This window comes from Glycine max, chromosome 13, assembly GCF_000004515.6.
Source record: "Glycine max cultivar Williams 82 chromosome 13, Glycine_max_v4.0, whole genome shotgun sequence".
NCBI classification, from domain to species: Eukaryota; Viridiplantae; Streptophyta; class Magnoliopsida; order Fabales; family Fabaceae; genus Glycine; species Glycine max.
In genome coordinates, this window is record NC_038249.2 from 27,956,092 (window position 1) to 27,981,348 (window position 25,257).

General features: G+C 31.1%; 2 protein-coding genes and 1 long non-coding RNA gene across 5 annotated transcripts; 1 reads left to right on the plus strand and 2 right to left on the minus strand.

Moving 5' to 3' along the window:
* Nucleotides 1-1,891: 1,891 nt before the first annotated feature.
* Nucleotides 1,892-7,925, minus strand: LOC100776399 (ribosomal RNA-processing protein 7 homolog A). 2 transcript variants are annotated; one of them, XM_014765604.3, is made up of 9 exons: nt 7,697-7,925; nt 5,806-6,044; nt 5,503-5,613; nt 5,283-5,423; nt 4,985-5,059; nt 4,748-4,861; nt 4,248-4,345; nt 3,051-3,261; nt 1,892-2,352 (listed from the first exon to the last, which is right to left on the minus strand). In XM_014765604.3, exons 6-9 carry the CDS (start codon nt 4,752-4,754, stop codon nt 2,267-2,269), a joined length of 402 nt encoding a protein of 133 aa, XP_014621090.1. In that variant the 5' UTR covers nt 4,755-4,861; nt 4,985-5,059; nt 5,283-5,423; nt 5,503-5,613; nt 5,806-6,044; nt 7,697-7,925; the 3' UTR covers nt 1,892-2,266. The 2 variants fall into 2 exon arrangements, with proteins under 2 accessions (XP_014621090.1, XP_040864109.1); XM_041008175.1 differs by lacking the exon at nt 7,697-7,925 and having other exon boundaries at nt 5,806-7,652.
* Nucleotides 7,926-8,870: 945 nt separating this feature from the next.
* On the plus strand, nt 8,871-12,663 carry LOC100801018 (GDSL esterase/lipase At5g45920). The gene is made up of 5 exons (XM_003542656.5): nt 8,871-9,185; nt 9,406-9,642; nt 11,119-11,186; nt 11,323-11,487; nt 12,325-12,663. The coding sequence occupies exons 1-5, from the start codon at nt 9,087-9,089 to the stop codon at nt 12,479-12,481; spliced, it is 726 nt and encodes a 241-aa protein (XP_003542704.1). The 5' UTR covers nt 8,871-9,086; the 3' UTR covers nt 12,482-12,663.
* An 11,604-nt stretch (nt 12,664-24,267) lies between these two features.
* LOC121173308 (uncharacterized) lies at nt 24,268-25,037 on the minus strand. 2 transcript variants are annotated; one of them, XR_005887881.1, is made up of 2 exons: nt 24,809-25,037; nt 24,268-24,600 (listed from the first exon to the last, which is right to left on the minus strand). It is a non-coding gene; the product is annotated as an uncharacterized lncRNA (long non-coding RNA). The 2 variants fall into 2 exon arrangements; XR_005887880.1 differs by having other exon boundaries at nt 24,268-24,605.
* Nucleotides 25,038-25,257: the final 220 nt, after the last annotated feature.

Consider the following 25,257-nt stretch of genomic DNA (forward strand, 5'->3'; position numbering starts at 1 on the left):
TCTTAACGTTTAAAATAGAGAATGGTTACTGTAGATATGGTCATCCCAGTTCATCCTTCGGAAGAAATAACTCCAGCAATGGTCATCTATCTCTCAAAGATGTTTCTCAGTCTAGCTTCAAGGACCTCTGGTATTCTCAAATCCCACCATCAGCTTCTTTCTTGCTCTAGTGGATCATGACAAGCTTTGGGCTATGAAGCACGGATACCCTAATCCCTTGTCGTGTCCGGTGTCCGACACGGGTCCGTGTCAGTGTCGGACACCCGTACTACGTTCTATATTTTAGACATTATTGGTGTCCATGTGTTCGTGTCCGTATCGTGTCCGGTGTCGGTGCTTCATAAGCTTTGGGAGATGTGAGGGTGATAATGAGTCCTCCAAGCATTTAATCTTTCAATGTCTATTTTCTGTTAGAATTTGGAATTGAGTGTAGTCTTTATTCAACCGTGCGATCAACTTTAGCTATATCAATGAGTTTCTCTCCTCCATTACTACTTTTTCTGTTTTGGCCATATGGCACTGTAGAAACAACAAGCGCTTTAATTAATAACAAAGCCATCTCCTTCCACTCAGCAATTTCGTTGATAGTTGGGAAAATTAGAATTACAAGTAATGTTTCTTCATCTTGTATGAACTCTTCTATCCAGGAGTTTGTCATCAGCAAGCTGCTTGGTATTTTTGATCATCCTAGAATAGCAGATTGCATTTCTCCAGTCACTTGGAACCCCCCTTTGCAGGGTTGGGTTAAGTGCAACAATGATGGCTCGGCTAAGGGCTCTCCTGGCTTAGCTGGTTGTGGTGCCATCTTCAGGGATCACTCAGCTAACTCTCTTGGTTGCTTTTCTCAAAATTTAGGTGTAAATAATTCTTTTTTTGGAAAGATTATGGGTGCCATCTTAGCTATTGAGATAGCTTTTAACAAAGGCTGGTTGAATCTTGGCTGGAATGTGATTCAACTCTGGTAGTTCAGTCCTACAACAATCTAGACTTAGTTCCTTGGTTTATGAAAAATAAAAGGTGTAATTGTATAGCTTTAACTAGACAAATGAATTTTGTGATAGGCCATATTTATAGGGAGGGAAGCACTCGTGCAGACTTACTTGCATACAAAGCTCATTTATATGACAGCTTTCATTGGTGGGATGTTATCCCTTGTTTTCTAGCCTTAGATTTTATTGAGAATAGATATTACTTTACAAACTATAGGTTTAGATAGCTTGGCTTGCCATGGGTTTGGTTTTGCCTCCCATGTGTTTTGTTATCATCTATTTTTTTGTTTAATGAAATTTCTTAGCTGCTTGTTTACTTTTTTGCGCTAAGGATGTCAACATAATTGGGATGTTTAGGGTTCTCTTGTCTTAGTTGGTTGCTTTCAAAAAAAAAAAATATAGAGAGAGAGAATGGTTTAAAAGCTTTTGAGGTGCCCCTGTCCCTGCGTTGTTTTGTCTTCGGCTAGGTTCAACCTCAACATCATTATCTGGTGTAACAAGACTTTAATTTGCTCTTTAACCTCTCTACTCTTGTGTTGTATGACTTCATTTTGTTCTCATAGTTTAGCCACTGCATTCATCATCTATTAGAGGATTGTTTCCTTCTTCACCTTTGTCCGAATTGAATTTGAACTCAACATTTTTTTCACCTTCAACCATCAAATCAACTTTATAACTTTTACTTCCATATAATTCTAGAAGAATTCACGGACCTCAAAATCTATACACCCTTCTTTTCCATTCCTTCATAATTGTATTATCAAATAAAGCCTAACCTAATAAGAATGTAATCTTCCTTTCCATCATAATCATATCTACCAGAGAACAAGTTAAGCTGACATTAGAAACAAATTCAACGGTAGAAGAAAAAAATGCAACGAGATACAGTAGAAAAATTATAGTTGTTCAAACTTCAAAGTTTTAACATTTCCTTCTTGAATTTGCATATGTTTGGAGTAAATAAGAATCTAACAATTATAGATATTGTCAAGTTTAAAACAATGTAGCCAAAATGACCAAAATGCAGTCACAATAACGGACAGAAAGGGGCTGATCAGCATTTCCAACCCTGCAAAGTCATACAAATCAATAACTACCACCTACACCAAATGTACAAATAATTTCGACAAATTTGGAGAATGATAAAATGAACTTTTTGTTTTAAATTTCAGAGCTATGGGATAATTGAACTTCAAGACTACATAACTACCTCCACCCCACCCCACCCCAAATCCACCAAAAAACCCACTGTGAACCTTGTACACCAAAAACGTAGTCTAATAAGGTCTAAATTTCCTGGCAGCTCTCATCTGCTGCAGACGTTTTTTATCCTCCTCAAATTTGCTCTGCAGTGTCATGATCTCTGCAACAAAAACCAAAATGGTTTATCTCAGTTTGACCGCTAACAAAAACAAAATCTAATCAAAATCAATTTAGAAAGTTACTAAGTTTTAATTCACATAAACTGGAGTTAAGAAACAAAATGAGGCATAAAGCATGATACTTTTACATAAAATCATACAATTCCTTATGCAATTCCAACAAACAAAAACACGGCATCCCTTTCATGAACATCCAGAAACATTCTTTCATGACATTCATTTGTATATAAAATCTTAACTTGGCAACAACATGCGTTTATAATCTTATACACAACAGCAATTAAGAAACAAATATAGGGTGTAAAGCATGAGACTTCTACAAAAAATCATAATTCATTAAGTGGTGTTCCACCCACAGCAACGTGACATTCATTTCATGAACATCCAGAAACAGGAATTGCTAGTGTTTTCAGGTATAAAATTTTAGTTCTGACAAAATGAGTTGTGAATCTTAAGCACTGTAAAATAGAAATGAAAAAACATCATGATTTTCCTTTTTTATGGATTAAGGAATTCATTAGAAACAAAAGAAAAGCAAATGGCATTAGCTCATAAAAAAAATCCAAACTTTGATAGAAAGCTCTGTAAAATAGCATATGCTTTTCTTGCAATATATACTAACATTGTGGATCCATATTTAATTATTGACATTTGTTTTGACACAAAAAAGAAATTATACCATTTCTCTGTGCTTCTTTTCTTTGAAAGCGGTAGAAATCTAGACCAACTTCTTTATGTTTCTTTTTGGTCATTTTATTCTCTACAGCAGCTTGAGCAACAGAGCCCACAGCAATTCCACTCTCAGAGTCAGTAGTTTTCTTTCTACCCTTATGGTGTACAACAACTGTCCACCCCCCTTCTGCAGCAAGGGCTTCTTTTTCTTCTCTTTCCTGCATTAATCAAAACATCATTATATGTAAAACCAAAATAAAAACAGAAAAAAAAATGAGGGATCATGCATAAGTTAGGAAATAAAAGGCTAAACATTTAAGTATCACAAAGAGGCTATTTTGATATAATGGGACACTATAGTCAGACAACTCATTTCAGTCAGATACTGCAAATGGAATTCAAATCCCATATTTTCTAGACTTCTTTCTACCTCTAACTATAGGGGCTACTTTGCTTCTGATCCACTCTCCTTATTGGGGCCTCTATTGTCTTCTCCCACATTCAAACAACCTTTGGCAATATTCTACCATTTTTTACTCAGTTATGCTACCCTTGCTTTATCTAAAGTATTCAATATTGATTCTACTTTGTCTTTTATGCTCACTTAATATTCATTACAACCACAACATCCTCATGTTTTCCACACTAACTGGGCTTCTCTTGTTGGTTCTCTACCACTCAACATATAATACCAAACAATAACACAGATTTTGTGATTGTGCCGTAAAATTTTCATTAAGCTTTTGAAGAACTTTTGAATCACAAATAACAATTAAGACACTTCATCATTTCATTCACCCAGCTTGAAGTCTATATTTCTTCATTATCTTGTATAATAGATCCAAGATACTTTGAGACTAGTGGAATGGTATCATCTCCAATTTTCACCTCTAAGCTAGCACTAGTGTTTGTCTTCCTGAACTTCAATTTTACATGCTTGATTTTGCTCATATTTAATCAGAAATAATGTACTTCCAAAGCTTTTCTGCACTACTCTAGTTACCATTAATGGATCTCCCCACCCCATCCAAACATTCTGTTTTGATCTTAAGCATGTATGTCATTATATTTACCTCTTCCAGTTTTGCCTCGTGAGCTGTTATAAAGTCATCAATTTGATTTTGCAATACATCCCCCACCCACCCCACCCCCGTCCATCCAAACATTCTGTTTTGATCTTATGCATGTATGTCATCATATTTACCTCTTCCAGTTTTGCCTCATGAGCTGTTATAAAGTCATCAATTTGATTTTGCAATACATCCAATCCTGGTCTACTTTGATGGTATTCCATGATCCATTCTGTAGAGTAGTCCCCAGTCAGAAACTATCTCATATGAACATTAATAGACAGTAGACAATAGGTTACAAATATGAAATATGGACAAAGTACAAAGGTGCATCACAATCCATTCTGTCAACAGATTGAAAAACATTTAAAAAATCTGTCTAAATGTTCATAGATAAAAGGTAGGGGTGGAAGTTGTTAATTGGCAAATGATAAAAGAGATCTATAGATGAGAGTTAACATAAAAATCCTCAACTATGGAAATTACTCTTGCAAATTAAACTGAAATACATTTAAATAGACTCACAATACAGTGACAATGCATTTAAATAAAAGTTTTAGATATATAATGTTTGGAGGTTTAAAGCAAGTAAAAAAGTAATGCACTCCTCAATGGCTAAACAAACAATTCATACTTTTCATTCCTTTTGAGCAGTCATCGTCAACAGAGGAAATAATATAAACTTCCTCCTGATTGCACCCTTCTCCCTCCTCCTTTTTCCTTTTTTTCTTGTCTTTCTTTGCCCTACCTACAAGATCAAGATAAATTCATGGGGGAAATGAATATATAACTTCAGGCATTACATTACATATCAAAATAAAAAATTGAAATCAACTAGAAAATGTAATTTATTAAGGTTTGATAGCTGCACCAGTATCAGAATCTCTGTGCCCATCAAATTCTTGGATCTCCTCAACTTTAGAATGAGGATTGTCCACTACTCCATCTGATACCATTGGGAAAAAATAAAGAAAAAAAGATGTTGAGCATGAACATTACAACATAATAGTTTACCTAATTTTTATAAACGAGGTCTATACTAGATTCCAAAATAGGGAGAAACAATAACAGCAAAAATAAAATTAATGCAATATAGCATTTGAAGAGTAATGAAGAGTTCTACAATTATTGACAGCACAAGCCAACACCCAATAATCTTATCAACTCACCACTTTGCTCTTCCAAATCAACCTCTTCACCCTTCGGTCTTCGTTTCCTAACCACATTTCTGTCATTGTTCTATCTTTTTTTGTTGATGGAAGCTTTCTCCTTTTTTGTCTCTCTAGCCTGCATTCCGTTGGCACTATCCACTGAAACAAAACAACCACTTTATTTCAGGGACAGTTCAACAAAGGGCTATGAATATGAAAACATTACAACATAGTTTACCTTCACCGTTCTGCGTAGCAACAATTGCCTCAACATCAGGCTTCTGTTCCCTGTTCCTCTGTTTCTTCTTCTTTTCCCCACTATGCGAGTCTCTTTTCCCCTTCTTCATTACTTTCATCGTAACAAAAACTCAACGTGTGAATCAACACCAAAAAAACATAAAACAACAACAATATTATCGTTGCTTCGGAAATTAAGAATCATCTATATAACATACAGGTTGGTTCTGAAAGAGTATTAATAGAAGGAAGTAGTTGTTATTGTTATTGATTGATAAAAGGGATAAAAAAATATTTGGAGTACCTTTGAGATGAAAAGGAAGTTAGATTTGAGAAATAGTGAGAGAAAAGTTGCAAGCGAAGAGGGAGGGAGGTGCGGTGCAGTATCTCTGCAACTGCAAGAGCAGCGAGAGGGAAGCATAACCGTTGCTAGCGCCGGCTAGGGATAGGCATGGCAACGGGGCGGTACGGTATTGCATTTCCCACCCCCGACTTTGTAACCGATCCCCGCCGGGATTAAAAAATACATCTCCATCCCCACCCCTGTTAAAAAGATAGAAAAATACTGTAACTTATTGAAAAAAATGGGGCCAAAAGGCAGTTACATAGCAAAAAAAACAATAACAAAGCCAAATTCAAAATATGGGATCATTATCATAATTTAAAAAATTACTAAAACAAATCAATCAATTCAATTAAAATCATAAAATCTGGGTATTGCATGGGGAATTAAGGACATGCATATTTAATTTCTCCCAAAATACATAACACTCTGATCTTTTCTTCATATTAGCAATCCAGTCTGGTTTGATTTTGGAATTGTGTGGCATATATCTACTCTTAAAGTAGAGTGTGTTGCGGGCTCTTGGTGTGGTATTCTCAGAAATTGGGTGTACCAGAAATAGACATTCTTCCGGCTTTAACACAGTTGGGGAAACTATTTTACAGTATTAGAAAGCATGAACATGGATTTTTAATTTATTTGGACAGAGCAATGCATGATGTCAGTGATTAAACAATTCAAATTGAAGGAGAATCAGTGAGTGTACCAAAAATATGCACTTTTCCAGTTTCAATGCAACTCAGGAAAGTATTTTACAATTGGAAAGCTTGAAGTTGAATTTTTGAATCTTAATAGGAACAAACAGAGTGAATGCAAGTCTTAGTTTTGTTATTTCTAAATTTCAGTATTTTTATAAAGTCAAGAGTGTTCGTGAGGAAGTGTAACTTCAACAATCAACAAAAATTTAAGATAATTAGAGAATATGGCTGTTCAAAAAAAAATAATTAGAGAAGAAGCAGGAACAAGAATTGGGGACTGGGGAGGATGAATGAAATGATATCAAATAGGGATGGAATCCAAACGAAAAAAGAAACACTTTATGGAATACTCATTAAATTTAAGCCTTGCAATTCTGATAATCTTAGAAAACATCCATTCAGGTAAATTGGTATCTGCACCATTTAACCTGTTTGAGAAAATGGTAACGACAGGAAAGAAACACTTTAACATGATTAAAATAATAAAAAGATCCTAAAACTACCCATTGAGAATAGCCATTGGATTATCAACTTAAAGCAGAAAAGAAAGAAAAATTATGCTTTCCCACTTGAAGCAACATTTACCTGCAACATATCTGTGATATCCATTAATCATACCAACATTGCTTAAAGAAATTAAAGAAGGAAGCAATCTTTAGACACTGAAAAAAAAAACTCCAGGAGCCCATCTTTACTACTAATTTAATATTTAAAAATTTAAATATTCCCAAGGCAATTGAGATGTTTGTTTGTATCACTGTTTGCATCATAAATTTTAGGAGCCTGTCAAGAAGCTGAGTATGGTCTGTGGTGTTTTTTCCTGCATGAAATATATAACTCCTTTCATGTACTTTTTGTTCCCCATTTTTCTTTGGGGCCAACAGTAATTTACACTCCCAAATGCAAAGACAATAAATGCTTTAATACAAGATTCACAAGACTCTTGTGAATCCAGATAATAGGAGAAAATGAAAGGGTCATGAATCCCACGAATCTCCCATAAAAATAATTTTAGTACTCGAGCAAAATCACCAGACATTAGGGGCCTATCGGTTAGAGATCGAATGGGAGTTTAGTACGATTTCACCAGCTCATGAATTATTGGCGGACATAAGGCATAAATAAAAGAATCTATGCAATAACCAAACACTTACTCAGAACAAGGTGCAAAGCGCCAACTCCAAATCCCAAACCTGTGAGTTTGTGAGATGTAGGTAGAGAGCATTAGGACGAGAGGACTGAGGACCCGCGCGCACATTAGGTTTTGAATAGTAATATTTTAATACACGCTATATATTTAAGGTTTTTTTTTAATTTTTTTAATTTTTACTTATTGGTTCAATACTTGAAAGTGATTTTTTAATCTTTATGGTTTATATTTTAATTTTATTTTAGTCTTTATAATTTATATTTTAATTCTTTTTTAATTTTTATAGTTTAAAAATAATATTTTAATCTTTATAATTTGTATTTTAATCATCTTTTAATCTTTATTACAAAATATATATATATATATATATATATATATATAATTAGTTATAAATTATCAATTATTTTTTTATTACAAATTATCTTATGATAAATTAGTTATGAGGATGAAATTAATATTGGTAATAATAATTTTTTTCTTTATATGACATGTCAAGTGATTAAATTATCAATTTGATTTATGATCAAATCAAACTCATGTCATTATTTAATTTTGTAACATATTCATTTTAGAGTATATTTTTTTATAAAAAAAATTCAAATGGATAAATTATCTCTCATTGTCACAAGTAAACTCCGAGTAAAAAAAACAAAAAAAATTATACATGTGATAGATTATGTGATGAAAAAAAGGGGAATAAAAAAAATGATACAAGAAGTGTAAATACATACCTAATATTTTCTAAATATAATTTTTATAAAGAACAATGCTTTTTATATAATGACTTTGATAAAATATTTTTTAGTTTTTAATTTTTTATGAAATACTTTTAAGATAATTTTAATTTTGATATATTTATTAGCGTACAATTTTTAGATTATTAATTAAGTAAAAATACATTAAATATATTATAAAAATTAATATTTCTTAATTATATAATAATTCATAATTAAAATACGATATAAAAAAATATTTGCGGTTCATATCTATTTTTATTTTTATTTTAGTTTTAAAAAAATTGCATATATTATATCAAGTTTGATCATTAGAAATAATTTTTTTAAGAAAAATTTACTTATTAACTCTGCATTGGTTAAGGTCAAAAAAATTATTTTCACATATGTATAGTTTAAAAAGAAAATAAAATTTAAGAATTTAAAGTCAGTAGTTGACTTGACATTGAAATGATAAAACTCTCCTCTAAAACATGGTAACCTCTCTATTAAGTTTTAACTGCAACAACAGTGCGGAGCACGTGAATTGTAACAGAAACTCCGGGAATCTAGAGTTTGATTCGTGCCCAGAGCACTGCAGTTATTTTTTCCACCGTGTTATCTTAAACACTCAGTGTTGTTCAAGTTCAAGCTCCGCAAGACTTTCAAAGTAACTCTAAGATGAGACCAAAGATATTTCTTTTCGGCGATTCAATCACTCAGGATTCATTTGCTGAAGGTGGATGGGGTGCTTCTCTCGCCAACCATTTCTCCCGCACGGTATTAAACTTTTATGAAAAATTGAAATGAGAGTGAATGCTTTGAATTTGAATCTTTTTCTTTTTGCATTTTTCTGCATAATGGGTATGGTGGTTTTCGTGTAAATTTTGGAGCTGTTGCAAATGGGGTGTTTTTTTTCTTCATTTTTTTGTTGTCTCCTTAATGGGTAAGATGATTTGTATATAAAGTTTGAAGCTTTTTTCATGATTATGATGATCAGGTAGATGTGGTGTTAAGAGGTTACAGTGGCTACAACACAAGGTGGGTGTTGAAGGTGTTGGAGAAGGTTTTCGCTGCAACACAACATGGTGATGGTGGAATCAATGGAGCACCAGTTGCTATCACTATTTTCTTTGGGGCCAACGATGCTTGCCTTCCAGATAGATACGGTGCTTTTCAACACGTGCCTCTCCTTGAGTATAAGCAGAACCTTCACTCTATTGTGTCCTTCTTCGTGGTAAGTTCATCTTTGTGTGTGTATTCGCAGCTTGTTGCTGCAACAAATTATCAAATGATTAGGCAAAAAGGGTCACCAATTACCGTTTTTGGTTGACACAAGAGGGTTTTGATCAATTGGGTTTTGGAGTTGACACTGTTCCAATGCATGTTGCAAAAGGGTTAATCATCATTTGGAATTTGGCGGGGTTGAGTGTTATGAAGACTGTTTCTTCATGTGTGTGGTCAAAGATGATCGAGGGGACCCTTGAGAATGGGGAAAAAGGTCAAACAGATAACAGGAATGTTATTTGGTACAAAGATTTTGAGAAAAGTTACTTCGAATGTTTCACAATTTAAAAACATAAGGTGGGAAAAAGGTTGAATCAAGTTGTAGTTGTCTGATTCGTTGCTTTTTATGCTAGTGGAGCTGTTTGTGTACAGGTTCACTTTTATGAAGTTTTCTTTTGAAACTGTGAAGGGTCCTTTGGTTGGACAATGGGAGGCTACTAGGAGTTTTTTATTTCACAACCTAAATCTTGTGTTTTTCATTTTTCTTCTTTCATTGGTTGCCATGTGATTGTGTTTTTTGGATGACCCGTGTGCTAAATCCCTATTATAGTTATGCTTTGTGTATTATATGGTTTCCTAGTTGTAAGGTATGCAAGCAAGAAAGGATTTTGGAAGAGAAGAGACCCTCATTTACTTTAGAGGTACGTAGTGGAAAGAGTGGTGCTGAACATTCCTCGAGGAGGGTTATCAAGTCTTAGGCCCACAGGTTTAATGAATGCTGACTCGTATACTGGGGTACTTTTACTTTAAGGGAAAGATATAATTATGTTTCAAGGATGTGGACTGTATTCATCAGTAAATGTAATAAGTGACAGATTAGAGAAAGGTATGCTACTTGTGTGTTTTGGACGATTAGGGTCAAAGAGTTGATTGTGCTATGTAAATCTCTACTGAAGAGGATTTTATTTTATTTGTTTCATTTTGGTTTGTGTGGAGAAACTGGCTATTGGCAAAGGCAAAGGTTGGGTGAATTATCAATTGATACATAATAAGACCAAGCATTGCTGTTGGGTTTTGATGTTTAATTAAACACCAGTGTATTATGGACTTATTGAGCTCAACATATAGTGTAACTAACCAATACATATCATGTTTTCAAAGTTTGATTCTGACTCTGAGGATCCTTCTTTTTATCACCATTTGCACTTAGATAAAACCTATCATGAACTACTAGATCAATCTACATTTAATAAAAAACTTGACCTTGCTATTTCTCTATCACATGTAGCTTCCCTAGAATCAGTTAGATAAGATTAGAATAATTGAAACTTTCAATATTGGAAAACATGAAAGCATGAAAGGAGTGCCTGTTACCAGTACCTCAGATGGAGAAGATTCCATATAATTTTTTCCCTTTCATTTGATTTTCTTTGATCAAATTTGCATATGCATTGTGGTGTAATGTAAACTTTTATCTGAAATTCAGAAGCAATGGCCAACAACACATATTCTCCTTATAACAACTCCTCCAATTGATGAAGAAGCACGTCTTAGGTATGATTTAAGTGCCATTTAGTTCTTCACGGCTTCATGCTATCATTGTTTTTAGTAACTTTTCTCCTATAAAATTTAAGACATACAGCAAAGGAAAGGTTAAGCTCAATTTTTTTTTTATAAAATTCTGTTGCAGATATCCATATGCATACAATCCACAGGGTCTTCCAGAGAGGACAAATGAAGCTGCTGGTGAGTATGCTACAGCATGCATTGCTGTGGCTGAAGAATGTGGAGTACCTGTGATTGATCTCTGGACCAAAATGCAGCAGTGCCCTGACTGGAGGAAAGAATATCTATGGTAACTTTTTACCTATTACATTTATCTTTAATGACTGTGACTACATGTGTTTAGGTGAGCATTGGAAAAATTGATTTTGAAGTAATGTGATTTATGTCTAAATGTTCTCATTCTAAAAGTAAGTTAATAGTAAAACTTGATGTAAATTTTTTGATCCAACCCAAAACTTACCAAAAATTGTTTCTACTCAGTCAATTGTGGACCAAGAATCTATTTCTTAACGTGGAATCAAACATGTGGAAATTTACCTAAAATCACGTTTATTAGTATTTCAATGGAATTCTAGCTAATTCAACATGGAACCAAACATACATATAGTCATTCTAGAGCTGTAAATTATTAAGGGATACAAAAACGTTCAGGTTTTCATCAAATAGTTTTAAGTTTTTAGGTAGTGGTTTACATAGTATTAACACCTATATAACCAGGGAATAAGGAATTTAAACCTTGCTACCCACATATTTTATATGCATGTCTATGCTTCAAGCTCAAAGAGACAAAGAGACAATAGTAGCTTTAAAATTTTAGGAGAGATGCTAATCATGCTATTTGACATACTAATAAAGCTTCTTTGACCAAATGGTACATGGTAAAGTGTGCTTGTGCATTGTTCATTCTCCAAGCTCAAATACTTCTTGCATGCAGTGTCGTGCAAACCATTTTCAGCTCTTACCTAACTGTTTAAATTTTTAGGAGAGTAGGTCCTTCTCATAAATCTCACACTTAATGTAACAATACTTATTATTTAGTGTCCTTGTCTTGTTTGTGTGCCCTCACCAACAATGATAAGAGAGTGACATGAAAATCTGATTTTTTTTTTTTATAACTAAAACGCAGTGATGGTCTGCATCTAACCCAAAGTGGCAATCGAGTTGTTTTTGAGGAGGTAATCTTGAAGCTGAGAGAGAAAGGCTTGAGTTTAGAAGCTATGCCAGTTGATCTCCCTCTACTAGCTGATATCGACCCGAATGACCCTCTGAAGTCATTTCAGTAATAATAGGTTATATGCATGTTGGTGGCTTATTATGCTTCTGCCTTGATTTAATGATATGTTAATTGAGTACGTTTCCTGATAATATTTGGGTCCTCTTTTTTATAACAATTCTCTAGTAGAAAACCTCTTCAAGTGTTAGTTTATGACATTTGCAGTTCATAGATGATTTAATTTGGGATAAATTGCACTTCCCTTCTCCAATAGTGGCAATAGATGCTTAGATTACATTATATAACTTATTTTGAAAAAATACACTCCTATTTCTTAAAAAAAATGTTACACTTGTTTATTTTAAAGTGAAGGAACCTATTTAGGAAAATAAGCTATGCATGTGTTATACGGACTACCTAATTCGTATGTGTTATACGGATTAATCAATCCGTATAACTCATATGGATTAGCCAATCCGTATGTGTTATACGGATTCCAAATGCCCACCAGCAACCATTAAAATCATTAGGGGTGGGTACGGACCCAGGTCCATGGATTGGCCCGCGGTTCGCGCGGATAACAGACCAATTTTTTTAAACGGTTCATGGTTATGTTATATTTTTGGGTCTGCTCCGCTTAACCCGCAAACTATGCTGCCCGCATTAGGATTTTATTATTTCAAATATGGAATCATTTGTTGTTGGAGATGTTTAAGTTTCATATTTTAGATTTATTGTTTGGATTTTCTTTTGTTAAGACATTATTTATTTTATTGATGTAATTGACTAATTGTTAAGATTTTATTTACATTTGTATTGAACTTAATTTGATTGTGTTGTATTTTTATTGAAATTGAAATTCTTTTAAAATTAGGCCCGCAGACCGACTCGTTTGACTCGCGGGGTCCGCGGGACAGGGTCGGACCAATTTATTTGATCGGTGTAAGAATGCGAGGTGAGCTAGCCCGGTTCGCTGTCAATGCGGGCTTATGCAGGGCGGATCGGCCCGCTTACCCACCCCAAAAAATCAACCAAAAAGCTTACCTCAACGGCTGTTAACTCATTAGCAAGTGCACAAATTCGTCCAAATAGTATTCTAAAATAGTAAGATCGAGCATCGTTTCTAGAGGGATTTTGTTGTACTCAAGATTGTGTATATCCAAGCTTAGTTCTAAATGTTTGTGAAGCCTATCTGGGAAGACCTCATCAACTGCGTCATCCATGTGATGAACATCCTCAACAACAGGGACAGCTTCCCATTGCCTATGTGCGAATGCTGTGGGCCTTTGTCGCTTTGTCGCTGATAAGCTTCATCTAACTCATGATTATCTTCTCTTCCCAGGACTCTTCCTATAACTCTGCCTAAAACACGACTCAACCTCTGGTTCTAACCATAATCTGCAAATTTGAACATACACAAAAATTTATGTCAAAATTCAAACAATACTTCAATCAATTACTATACAATAATTCATAAATAAAAAATTATATATATATATATATATATATATATATATATATATATATTCAAAATGTATTTTTAATTAATTTTATTTAATCAAAATAACTTCTTTATTAAAAATCAACTAAAAAACACTAATTAATTAATTACATAAAAACAAAAACTAGGTCTCCTTGCCTATTTTTTTACAAAAAAATAATATATAATAATTAAATATATTTACAATTAAAAATAAAACAATAACTATTTCAAAACAAAAATGAAAATAATCTTTTTTATTAAAATATATTAACTATTAAAGAAAACATTCTAAATAATATATTTATAATTTTAAAAAATAAATATTTTAAAACATAATTCAAAATAATATATTTTAATTAAAAAAACAATAACTATTTCAAAACATAATTCAAAATAATCTATTTTAAATTAAAAAAATAACTATTTCAAAACATAATTCAAAATAATCTATTTTAAATTAAAAAAACACTATTTAAAAACAAATATAAAATTAATATATTTAAAATTTAAAAAAATCACTATTTAAAAACATTATTCAAAATAATCTATTTTTATTTAAAAAATAAACAATAACTATTTAAAAACAAAAATAAAATTAATATATTTACAATAAAAAATAATAAGTATTTAAAAACAAAAACAAAATTCATATATTTACAACTAAAAAAACAATAACTATTTAAAAAGATAATTCAAAATAATCTATTTTGATTTAAAAAATAAACAATAACTATTTAGAAACAAAAATAAAATTAGTACATTAATAATTAAAAAAACATATAGATTAGGTAATTCGTATGAGTTATACGAATTAACCAATTCGTATAACTCATACGGATTACCTAATTTGTATGTGTTATACGGATTAGCCAATCCGTATGCATTATACGGATTTTAAATGCCTACTAGCAACCATTAAAATCAACCAAAAAGCTTAGTTCAATGAGTGTTAACTCATTAGCAAGTGCACTAATTCGTTCAAATAGTATTCTAAATTGGTAAGATTGAGTATCGTTTCTAGAGGGATTTTGTTGTACTCAAGATTGTGTAATCCAATTTTTGTGCAATTAATGAATGGATTTAAGAAGTGCAATTCGAATCATTTTGTTTGTAAATTAGATATTTATATGATTCTAGACTAAGACTTAGCAAGGAAAACAAACACCAGGAATGACAAAGAATTGTGAACGTAGGAGTTGATTATGTTGGGGGCTTCTTACCGAAACTTCTCTTGACGTAATATAGTTAATTTTTCTCTATTTAATAGTACTCTAGTTATCACCTACGTCTATTAAAGTACTCTAATTGTGATTCCTTTGATGAAAAAGCCTAATTCCCCTAATTCCTTTCTTAATCCCTCAAGAACTAAATTAGTTGAACCGCATGACTAATAGAGATGTATAAACAGGCTAAACCACCTCACACTATCCCTGGGAATGAAGCATTTAGATGTTCTTTCCAATTCTAAGGATTAACCACATTTTTCAATGCCTAAATTCTAACATAACATATAAATGGGTGATCAAACCAAATAGATGTAAATAAGCATAAAAAGAGACAATGAAACTAGTAATAATATTCAATAGGTACTGAGAGTCATTACATCAAAAGAATTTGATGGAAAGCTCTCCAACAATGGTTTGTTTAGCCTCTCATCGTCATGAGAGACTTAACTATACAAAAAGGATGGAAATATGAAGGGAAATGGAAGGAAGATGAACAAGTGGATAAGGAGTGGCTCCCAATGGTTGTCTTCTCTTGTTCCTCAAGCTCTAGGGTTTTGTATTGTCTCCACTCCAAAAAAAAAGTCTCCTTTTTTCCTTCTCTTTTCACTTAAAACCATCCTGAGCTAAGATTTTTGCAATTTCGCATTAAGCGCGAGTAAGTGACTGGGCATGAAGCATGCAATGTGCACTAAACGCCCCTTCACATGACTTTAGGCTCTCCAAACAACTTTTTCATGCTAAGCGACTATAGCTCGCTAAGCAAGCCTAGTGCGCTAAGTGCAAATCCTCAGGCTTTAACTTCTCTTCAAATCCCTTGTTTGTGTTTCTACAAAACAAAAACCACCAAAACAGTATAAATTTAACAATTTAGGCATTTACTACACAAAAACTCAGAGAATGCCGAAATTCCAATGATTCACACAAAATGAAGCAATAAAATAGGAGAATATTGATAATCCTTATATGTTTTTATTACAAAACGAAGGAAGAAGAGGAAGAACGAGGCTGCTGCGGTGTATGAACGAAACGTAGGAGGGAAGGTTTATGAGATTTAAGTGAAGGGTATTTTTGTCACTTCACTTAAATTGCTAGGTGCATAAGCAATGGTGCTGGATGCACCTAGCAACACCCGCACACCTTAGTGATTTCGGTACAATATCACTAGATGCATTAATGTGATACGGTTGTTTGTCTTCTTCCTTTTACTTTCATTGGATATGACAAATCACATTGATCTTTTAAAATTAATGCTAAAAGGGCTTTGAACTATGCCCAAGTAATTTATGATATATTGATATGTACCTACACAGAAGTTGTTAGGTACTTTTTTCCTTTATATGTCAGATATCTTTTCATTTTTTATTTGTAGTGTTCATTTTTCTCCTTAAAATGTCAATGAGAACCTATAAATAGCATTCCAACACTCAAGTAACGATGGTATATCAACAAACATGTGTAATAGAATGAATAAAATAATGTTTTATCTTAAAAATATAACTCCTTTACATATATATATATATATATATATATATATTTATGGGCCTCAAAATTCATATAGGTCTTATTTTTTTTATTAAAGAGATGTAATATGAGATTATCTAATAGTTATAAGATAAGTTAAAATTTTCTTAATCTTCATGAACCTAAAATATAATCAGGTGTGTGCAACATGTATATCTAGTTTTATATTAGCTTGAGGACCTTTCCGATCTAAGATATGACCAAGGGATTCTTAGTCATATCAATACATAATATCAATACATAATCGATGAGCAAGTTGGTCCCAATTAGGCTTCTAATGTTATTTGGATTATCTATATAAGTGGATTGACTTTAATTAATTGCTTATGTGAAACCACATTTATCATAAAAGCAACCAAATTTATATTATAATTCTTTAATAAGCCAAAATAAGGGATGCTCACTTAGGAAAAGATAAAATTACTTTTTTTTAAGGAAAGACAAAATTAATTACAAAAGTGAGATTGCATTTATGTTATAATAACTTAGATCTAAAGTAATGTTGCTCGTGCGTGCGTCACTTTTATTTTATTTTTATTATACAATATATTTTGCATTATAAAACAAGAAATAAAATTCCCGATACACTTTTTCTTTCCTTTTTTTCATATTACAAATCTAATAAAAAGTTAGTAAAATATGTGGGTCAATCGTTTTGTTTGTATTTATCCATCTTTCAGGTAGGAGGCCAGAGCATTCCCTCCCAAGAAGACAAATGGAGAAAAGCATTTTATTGTCCGCTTTCTAAAAAAGCTTTCAGCCTTTTAGATGAAATTAAAAATTCTGATTCTCTCCCTTTAGATAATAGATCCTAATTAATTCCACAAATCTCACAAAAAAAAAACAATAATTTCGTGGCATCACGAGTACTCGTGTTCTTGGCCTATATGTTTTTGAAGTCACATAACGTTGTTGGCGCCGTCTTACCCTTTTATATGTGCCAATACTTATCGCCTTGTCATCAATGGCTTCTTTACAAGCTGGTGTGTTTGGACTATACATGTAGTAAAGCATGTTTAAGCTTATGACAATGCCAAAAGAGAAAGCAAATCAGCATAAAAGCACTTTAATTCACTACGTGACATCACCAAATGAATGCAATAAGGCCAAGCCTATCTTGCATGGATGTACATTAATAATCCATTCTTCTTGTGTAGTTGACTTTGTGCTAATGTGGTTTCCACTTACATTCTATCACTATAATTTAAGAATTAAGATTACATTTAGGGAAGCTTATTTTAAAAATAAAATGGTCCCTTGGGGACAATTTTTGTTCGTATAACGAATTAGATAGCTATTGATTTGGCCTTTTCTTGTGTCGTCGTATAGTGCATGTAGTGATCTCTTTGAGAAATGATTCATAGTTCATACGTGGCTACGATATGTTAGAGGTGATGATATATAGGTGTTTAATTAAGCTTTTAATTAATTTCTACGTAAAAGAGATACATCCAAGTGCATGCGACGATATGCCGGCAACGCGTGCAACCTACACTATTAAGTATTAACTAAGATCCAACATTATTTGAATTTCATTTTGTGTCAACTTGTTTGTCGTCTTCATGATTACATTTATCCATAATCCCACCACTACAAATTAAGTGTCCAACCTTGAATGATCATGGGATCCTCTAAAATCTATAAAATAAAAAGCTGTAAAATGTCTCATCCGTACAAAATGTTTGATTATATATAATTTAGAAAATATGTAAATATAAATTTAATTAATAAGAAGAATACAGATATTGCCGCCATTCTACACACACAAAAATAATTATGTTATGATCACTGGGTGAACTAAAAGATTACAAATAAATGAAATTTCAAGTGATCACCTTAATTTGGAAAAGAAAGACATGCTATTTGATCAACAAATTTGTCTTGATTTTCATATATTCGGAGAACAAAAAAAAAAAGGAGAAAGAATGCTGTCAGATCACACCATAATATTGATATTGAACAATTTATTTTAAGAGTCTCATATTTATATTGAACAAAAAAAAGGAGAAAGATTTGCATTGTGTCAGATCACAACATTATAATTATATTGACATTGAACAATTTATTGGGATAGTAGACCAGGATATTAATGTAATGAATACACACGGTTTCCTCTTTTATTTATTTTAAGAGTTTCATGATTAGATGTTTATATAAAAAAATTATAATGTTAACTGTACAATGGTCAGGAATTTAAACAAATATTTGACTTTCGAGCAAGTTGAACAGTATATAATCCCTAGCCAGAAGAAATTTGCTCGAGCACTAGAATACCAGCCATGTTCCATGCATGATCAATTTCATGTCATATTCATATACTATGAATGTACGAGGCTAAATAGTGGCCACTGTTGGTGGTTTTCTGATTGTGGATCCATATCTGTGTATGATGCACCATAAAAAAAGGGGGTGATGAAAAAATTATACAGCATGAAGATTGAATTACTTACGAGTTGACCTTTCAAAACACCAAAAACAAATGCATGTGTCAGCGTCACAAATCACAATTCATGTGAACTGAAAATTTGCTGGCAGATCGAATTCTTCTGCGTAAGCATTTAGCTTAATTTGGACATATATTCTAATTAATTAAAAGGTTAAGCTTTAGAAGGATCACAAATTGTTTTTTTATGTCTCTGACTAATTAATTAAGCACACACGAAGTGGTTAAAGTGATTTATATTTTTAATCTAAAAGTGATAGTAAAATTTAATATTAATTTTTATTTCACACAAAGATTAGTAAAATTATTTTAACTTAAAATAAATTTTAAACTCAATTAGTTTATTAACATGTGACTAAATATATAAGCACTTATCTAAAAATACATTTACTGATATTTTAATACAATTTTAGATCAAGCATGCAAAAAGGACTCTCTCTCTATATATATATTCCTATTTTTTATTCACAATAGGACTCTAGTTTGAAATAATTTTCAACCTTTTCCCCAATGGACTTGATTAAAGATCGAACCTACCGAGATCATTTTTTGAGGTGAACCTACCGAGATCATTGACCTTGAATGAAAATGAACCAGCTGGCATGAGCTAAAAATATATAAAGTTAATATCGTGCGTTATAATGACTTATGGGATCAATTTTTTTTTTTTTATTAACTAATACGAGTAAAAGATATATGTACGTAAGCATATGATCATGTAGCATCACTTAAATAGTTAAGAAGTGATTAAGAAGTCGTTGGTTTGCATAGTATAATAATCCTGAATTCAATATTTTTAACAAAATTTTGGATTCCATATGTAATTGGAAAAATATGATCTATAAAAAGTGATCAACTAAATTTTTTTATAAAGATTAATTATCGATAAAATTATAAATTTCATACTAGTAACATTAAAAAAATTATTAACAAGTGACTTTTGAGTTGAACATAAAATGATAACTAAAGATATTATTTTATCTTAAAAATGGATCAACTTGATGAGAAGGGGATTACACATGCTTATATATATATAAAGTTGTTAACAAGTGCATGCCAAATTGGCAATGCAATAGAGGTGAAAACGATTGACAGTACTAGATTAAGGTCATCAACCGAGACTATAACTAAAGTTTCCTTATTGAAGAGATAGCCCAAGAGCTTACGGTAGAACAAGGATTATTTATTATACGTTGATGCATGGATACGTAATAATAACTTAAAAGTATTATTAGAAATCATTTATTATATAGAAACATAAAAATCATTTACTTTTAATTTTTAAATCATTTAAAATATTTAATAATTTTACATGTGCGTAATTAGATTTACGAATTCAAATTTATTCTCCAAAATTAATTTTAAATAATTTTTTATTTTCTTTTTAACATAATTGATAGCCACTCCTATTTTCTTACATAAATTTCAATTACTTCTCGTTGGGGCACCCTCTGACCACTGGTGACACATCTCACATTAACAATTTTACATGCATATATAATAGGTCAATATTCAATCGAGGAACTGCTATACTTATCCTAATCTGGCAACCTCAAAAGTTATATGTGCGTCATAACGGTAAAAGGTTAAGAATATGAAACATATGATATCATAGCTACCCTAGCCTTGATCTCTGTGATAATTGTCTATCACAATGACCATAAAGGTTGGATTTAAGTCCGGTATATAAAATATGATATCATAGCTGATATTTATTAGTGTAAGTTAAAATTAACACTATGTTCGATAGAGATGGATAAAAAAGAATGAAAGTATGAAAAATAAAAATGAATTAAAAGAATGATAGAGAGTTAAAGTAAAGAAAAAAAGTGAGATATTTTGATAGAGATGAAAAAGAGTGTAAAAAAATAAAAGATTTAAATTAGAGTAATTAATAAAAAAACTGAAAAAGGAAGATTAATCAAATGTACATTAATCGTACCCCCAAAAAAAAAAAACACGTTTCCATAACTATATGCGATGAAAACTTTTTTTTTTCAAATTAAAGATATATATTATGTTCGATAAGATATTTTAGTTATTTTTAAATTTTTATATTAGTTGAAAACTTGTTTGTTGTTATAAGTTTTTTATAATAATTTTTAATATTTTTTAAAATTCTACTTAAAAGTAATTTTTTTTCTTGACTTTCCGATTTTTTATATTTTCTTTTTTTATTATTTTTAATACATTTATCAAATTTATTGACTATCATTTTTAAATAAATAATGGTTTTATTATTTTTATGTTATAATTTTCAGTTATTTGAATAATTAATGTTATCAAACAGAGATCATTTAATAAGTTAGTCTTTTAATTTTTAGCTAGTTATCAACTTTTAGTTTTCAATTGTTAACTAACTTTACAATTTTCAGTTAATTTTACTAAATATAATCATAATTGATTATGAAATTTGGATAATCAATTAAATGTCTCGTTAACTTTTTTATTTGTAATGATAGGAGTTGAACGAGCTTCGGAGAAGGAAGCACTAACAACAAAGAAAAAAAAGTTTAATTAATTATTTAGTTCATATAATTTTTAAATTTATCATTTTTAGTTCTTATAGTTAATAAATAAATTTTTTGGTCATAAAATTTAATAAGTACATTTTTTAGTTTTTAAAGTTTACATTTTAATTTTTAGAAGATCTTTTAAAAAAATTTAATGACAGAACCTTTTAAAAATTAAAATATAAATTTTAAAGACTAAAAAATTCACTTATTAATTATAGAGACTAAAAGAAATAAATTTAAAAACTAGTGAGACTAAATGCCTAATTGAAAAAAAAAATTACTTCACAAGTGCCAATGAGAGACAAATTTGGCAGCCAACAAATTTGTGTGTAGTTTGTGTTTTTAATTATGTCTTTTATTATTTTTGTTTTATTCTCTTTTTGAGATGAAAGTAAAAATACGTGGATCTCATATTTTTTTAAAACATTTCACATGTAAGAAACACCTAAACTTGTACTCTTTAATTTATTGATTTTCAGTTATGAACACTTTCAATCCTCTTTCGTCCCTTTAAACCAAACACCACGTAAATGTAAATATTCCCCATTGTGTTTGAGTAGTTTTTAGGCTTCATTCTTGTAGGAAGATGTCCTGAGCCATCAGGTAGGCGATTTAGCCATTGAAAGTCCTATCGTAGCTAGGGATAGCACCTTTGAGAAAATGATTTATCTATTGGTTTTGAGATTTTGGGGTAAGTTGTATAACGTTTAATTATATATATATATAATCTAATTCCATCTATTTAGTTGTTTTTCTTTCTAAAAATATTTGATTAATAAGATTTGATAGGTCGTATATGTATAGTTAAATGGATGAATACAATTAATACATCCTATCTTATTTTTAATCGAACGTGACCATCTAATATGTTATGAATCAAAATCAGTCCAACATATTTGATTATTTTAAAATTAGTTATATAGTTTTAGAATAATTTCTTAAATATTAATTTTATGACTTAATAGTTTATTTTTTAAAATAAATATTTATTTTTAAAACTTTTATAAAAATAATAACCACAAATGATTATTTCTTTAAAGTGAAATAAACAAAAAAAGTTATAAAACATTTAGTTTTTTTATAACTGGTAGATTTTAAAATAATCATAAAAATATTTAATTTTAAAAAATAGTTTTAAGAAAGTTAATAAATAGATTAGATAAACTTTATTAAATGAATCACGAATGAAAGTGAATATTTCTAATAGTTTTTTTAATAAATCGTAAACGAATTAATTAATTGATATTTTTAATTCCTCTATTATAATCCGAGTAAAAAATTATCCAACCAATCTATTTGACAAGCGGCAAAATTGAAAACTACGTACTAGATAGAGTTGGAGAAGAACTTTAAGCATTAGATAGAGTTGGAAGAACTTTAAGCATAAAGGATTAGAGTATATATTTTATGAAAAGCAAAGGGTAAGCACAACTAAAAAGACTCGACCTAACAAGATTTGCAAAATTTTTTGCCTTAAAAGAAATAACTAGACTGTCAAATTCGATCAGATGCGTGGAGCATCCTCTTGTTGTGCATTGGTTTCTAGACTTAAAAAAAAAAGTCTTGACCTATATAACTCAAAAATATTGCAGTTCAAAAAAAGATTAATTTTAATTCGGCTTCGACCATAATTTCAACTCCTTCACGTTATTAGTGTAATTCAAAATGTATATGTTCCATGTGAAACAACTTAAAAATGCACGAAAAAGGATAAGACATGAGTTATTGTCTATATTGTATTCCCTTTACATTAACAATTATATAATTAATTAACATTATATATGTTTTCATACGAGTTGATAGAGTTTCAACAAAGACGCCAAGAGTCATAAACAGGAATAAGATTAATGGTGAAGGGTTCATTTTAGTGACACAGTTGGATGACGCCATGGCCACTTGCCATTTGTTGCATGCCTAAGGTAAATAGCTATTACATCTAATAATCATAGAATATATATATATATATATATATATATATATATATATATATATATATATATATATATATATATATATATATAATGTCTAATCTTTGTTATCCATACTGTGCATTTAAGTTCAATTCTCACTATCTATAATCTATATAGTTTTAGTGCCACTTACCTTATCCTCAATGCAATATGGCACAGCGCGATTCCATGAATCACACAATAATTTTTGTGCACTTTGCAGGTTCAACATGTTTCTACTGTATATTTTCAGTTGTCTCGTGGACTGCCTCACTAAGCATTTGTCGATACAATCATCATCTTCCCATGAACAATCCTTTATGGTACCCCAATCTTAAAACGTACGACTCAACAACAACCAAACCACAACTCAAATTCTCCGCCTCACAAGCGTTTTAGTTCCTTAATTAATGGTTCCATTAATTTTAAATTCGACATTGCATTATGTTTACTATTAAGGATATAGTTAGTTGGAGATTTGTTATTATTTATTCACACTTAGTTGCTACTTGGTTAGTTAGTACTACTTGGTTAATACCTGTACATGGCTTAATACAAGTCTAACGTAATCACTTTTACTCATTCAATCAAATGAGTAACAGTGTAACAATGCTGTACTACGGCTGCTGGTTTATACAAACTCTTTTTTTCTTCTCTTCTATGCACCAATATTTTGGAAGTCATGATGATGAGTAACTAATTCCATAAAATACAGAAGTTGATCAATTACAAAATTTATTCTCATAAATTCTCCATACATGTCATGCGAATGATAAAGAAAAAGAAGAAGATAAAAGACAAGAAAGACAATGACAGTAGTATACATTAGAATTTTATATAAACTTGGTAAACTGGAGGATTTGATGTTCATCATCGTTGGCTTATATATATATATATACAAGTTAATGATGATGAGCATCAGGTCCTCCTGGACTCAATCTTTGTGTACCACGCTGTCCACCTTCTTCTGCAATTGGTTGTATTGGTGTCCACTTCAAGGTTCCAAGGACGTCCCTTACAATTGTTGGGTTCAAAGGCCGTGCCTCACTTCCTGCACTTAAAATCAAGATCAAGCAAATGCAACCCAAAAATCTCGTTAACATAGCCATTCTACCAGTGATCCTTCTCACAATGTTAGCTGAAGAGAAAGAAAATACTATTTTGGAAACTTATTGGATAATGTGGTGGCTAGTGTAGGAAAGATTATAGCCAAGCATGTGGTATTTATAGTAATTCCTATATGATTATTATATACATACCATACTACGTCGTATGATTTCTGTATCACTGAAAGTGCGGTGAAGTGTATCTGATTTATTGAGATCATGCATGAATTGAAATTAATCTGGTTTTCGCTGCAATTTGCCAAATACTAGATGGATCGGCCAATGGTGCTGTGATTGATGTGTGATATCCACTTTTCTAGGCCAGCAAAACCAATAGTGTGCACTTCTGAAGTTGGATTTCTATGTGCATGACGTGCCTCCAGTTAATTTATACTACTATATATATATAACTGCAAATTTTTATATTATGTTTATACTTTTTTATATATATAAAAAAATTAGGTGACGACAACCTGGATGATCCTAAATAAAAGCTACGCATTAGATTGGCAATCTGACTAGGTTTTGTGTCAGACCAAAAAATATCAGCTAATAAACTTTTTTCCTTAACATTGTTTATATTTTACTATACTATTTTTTTT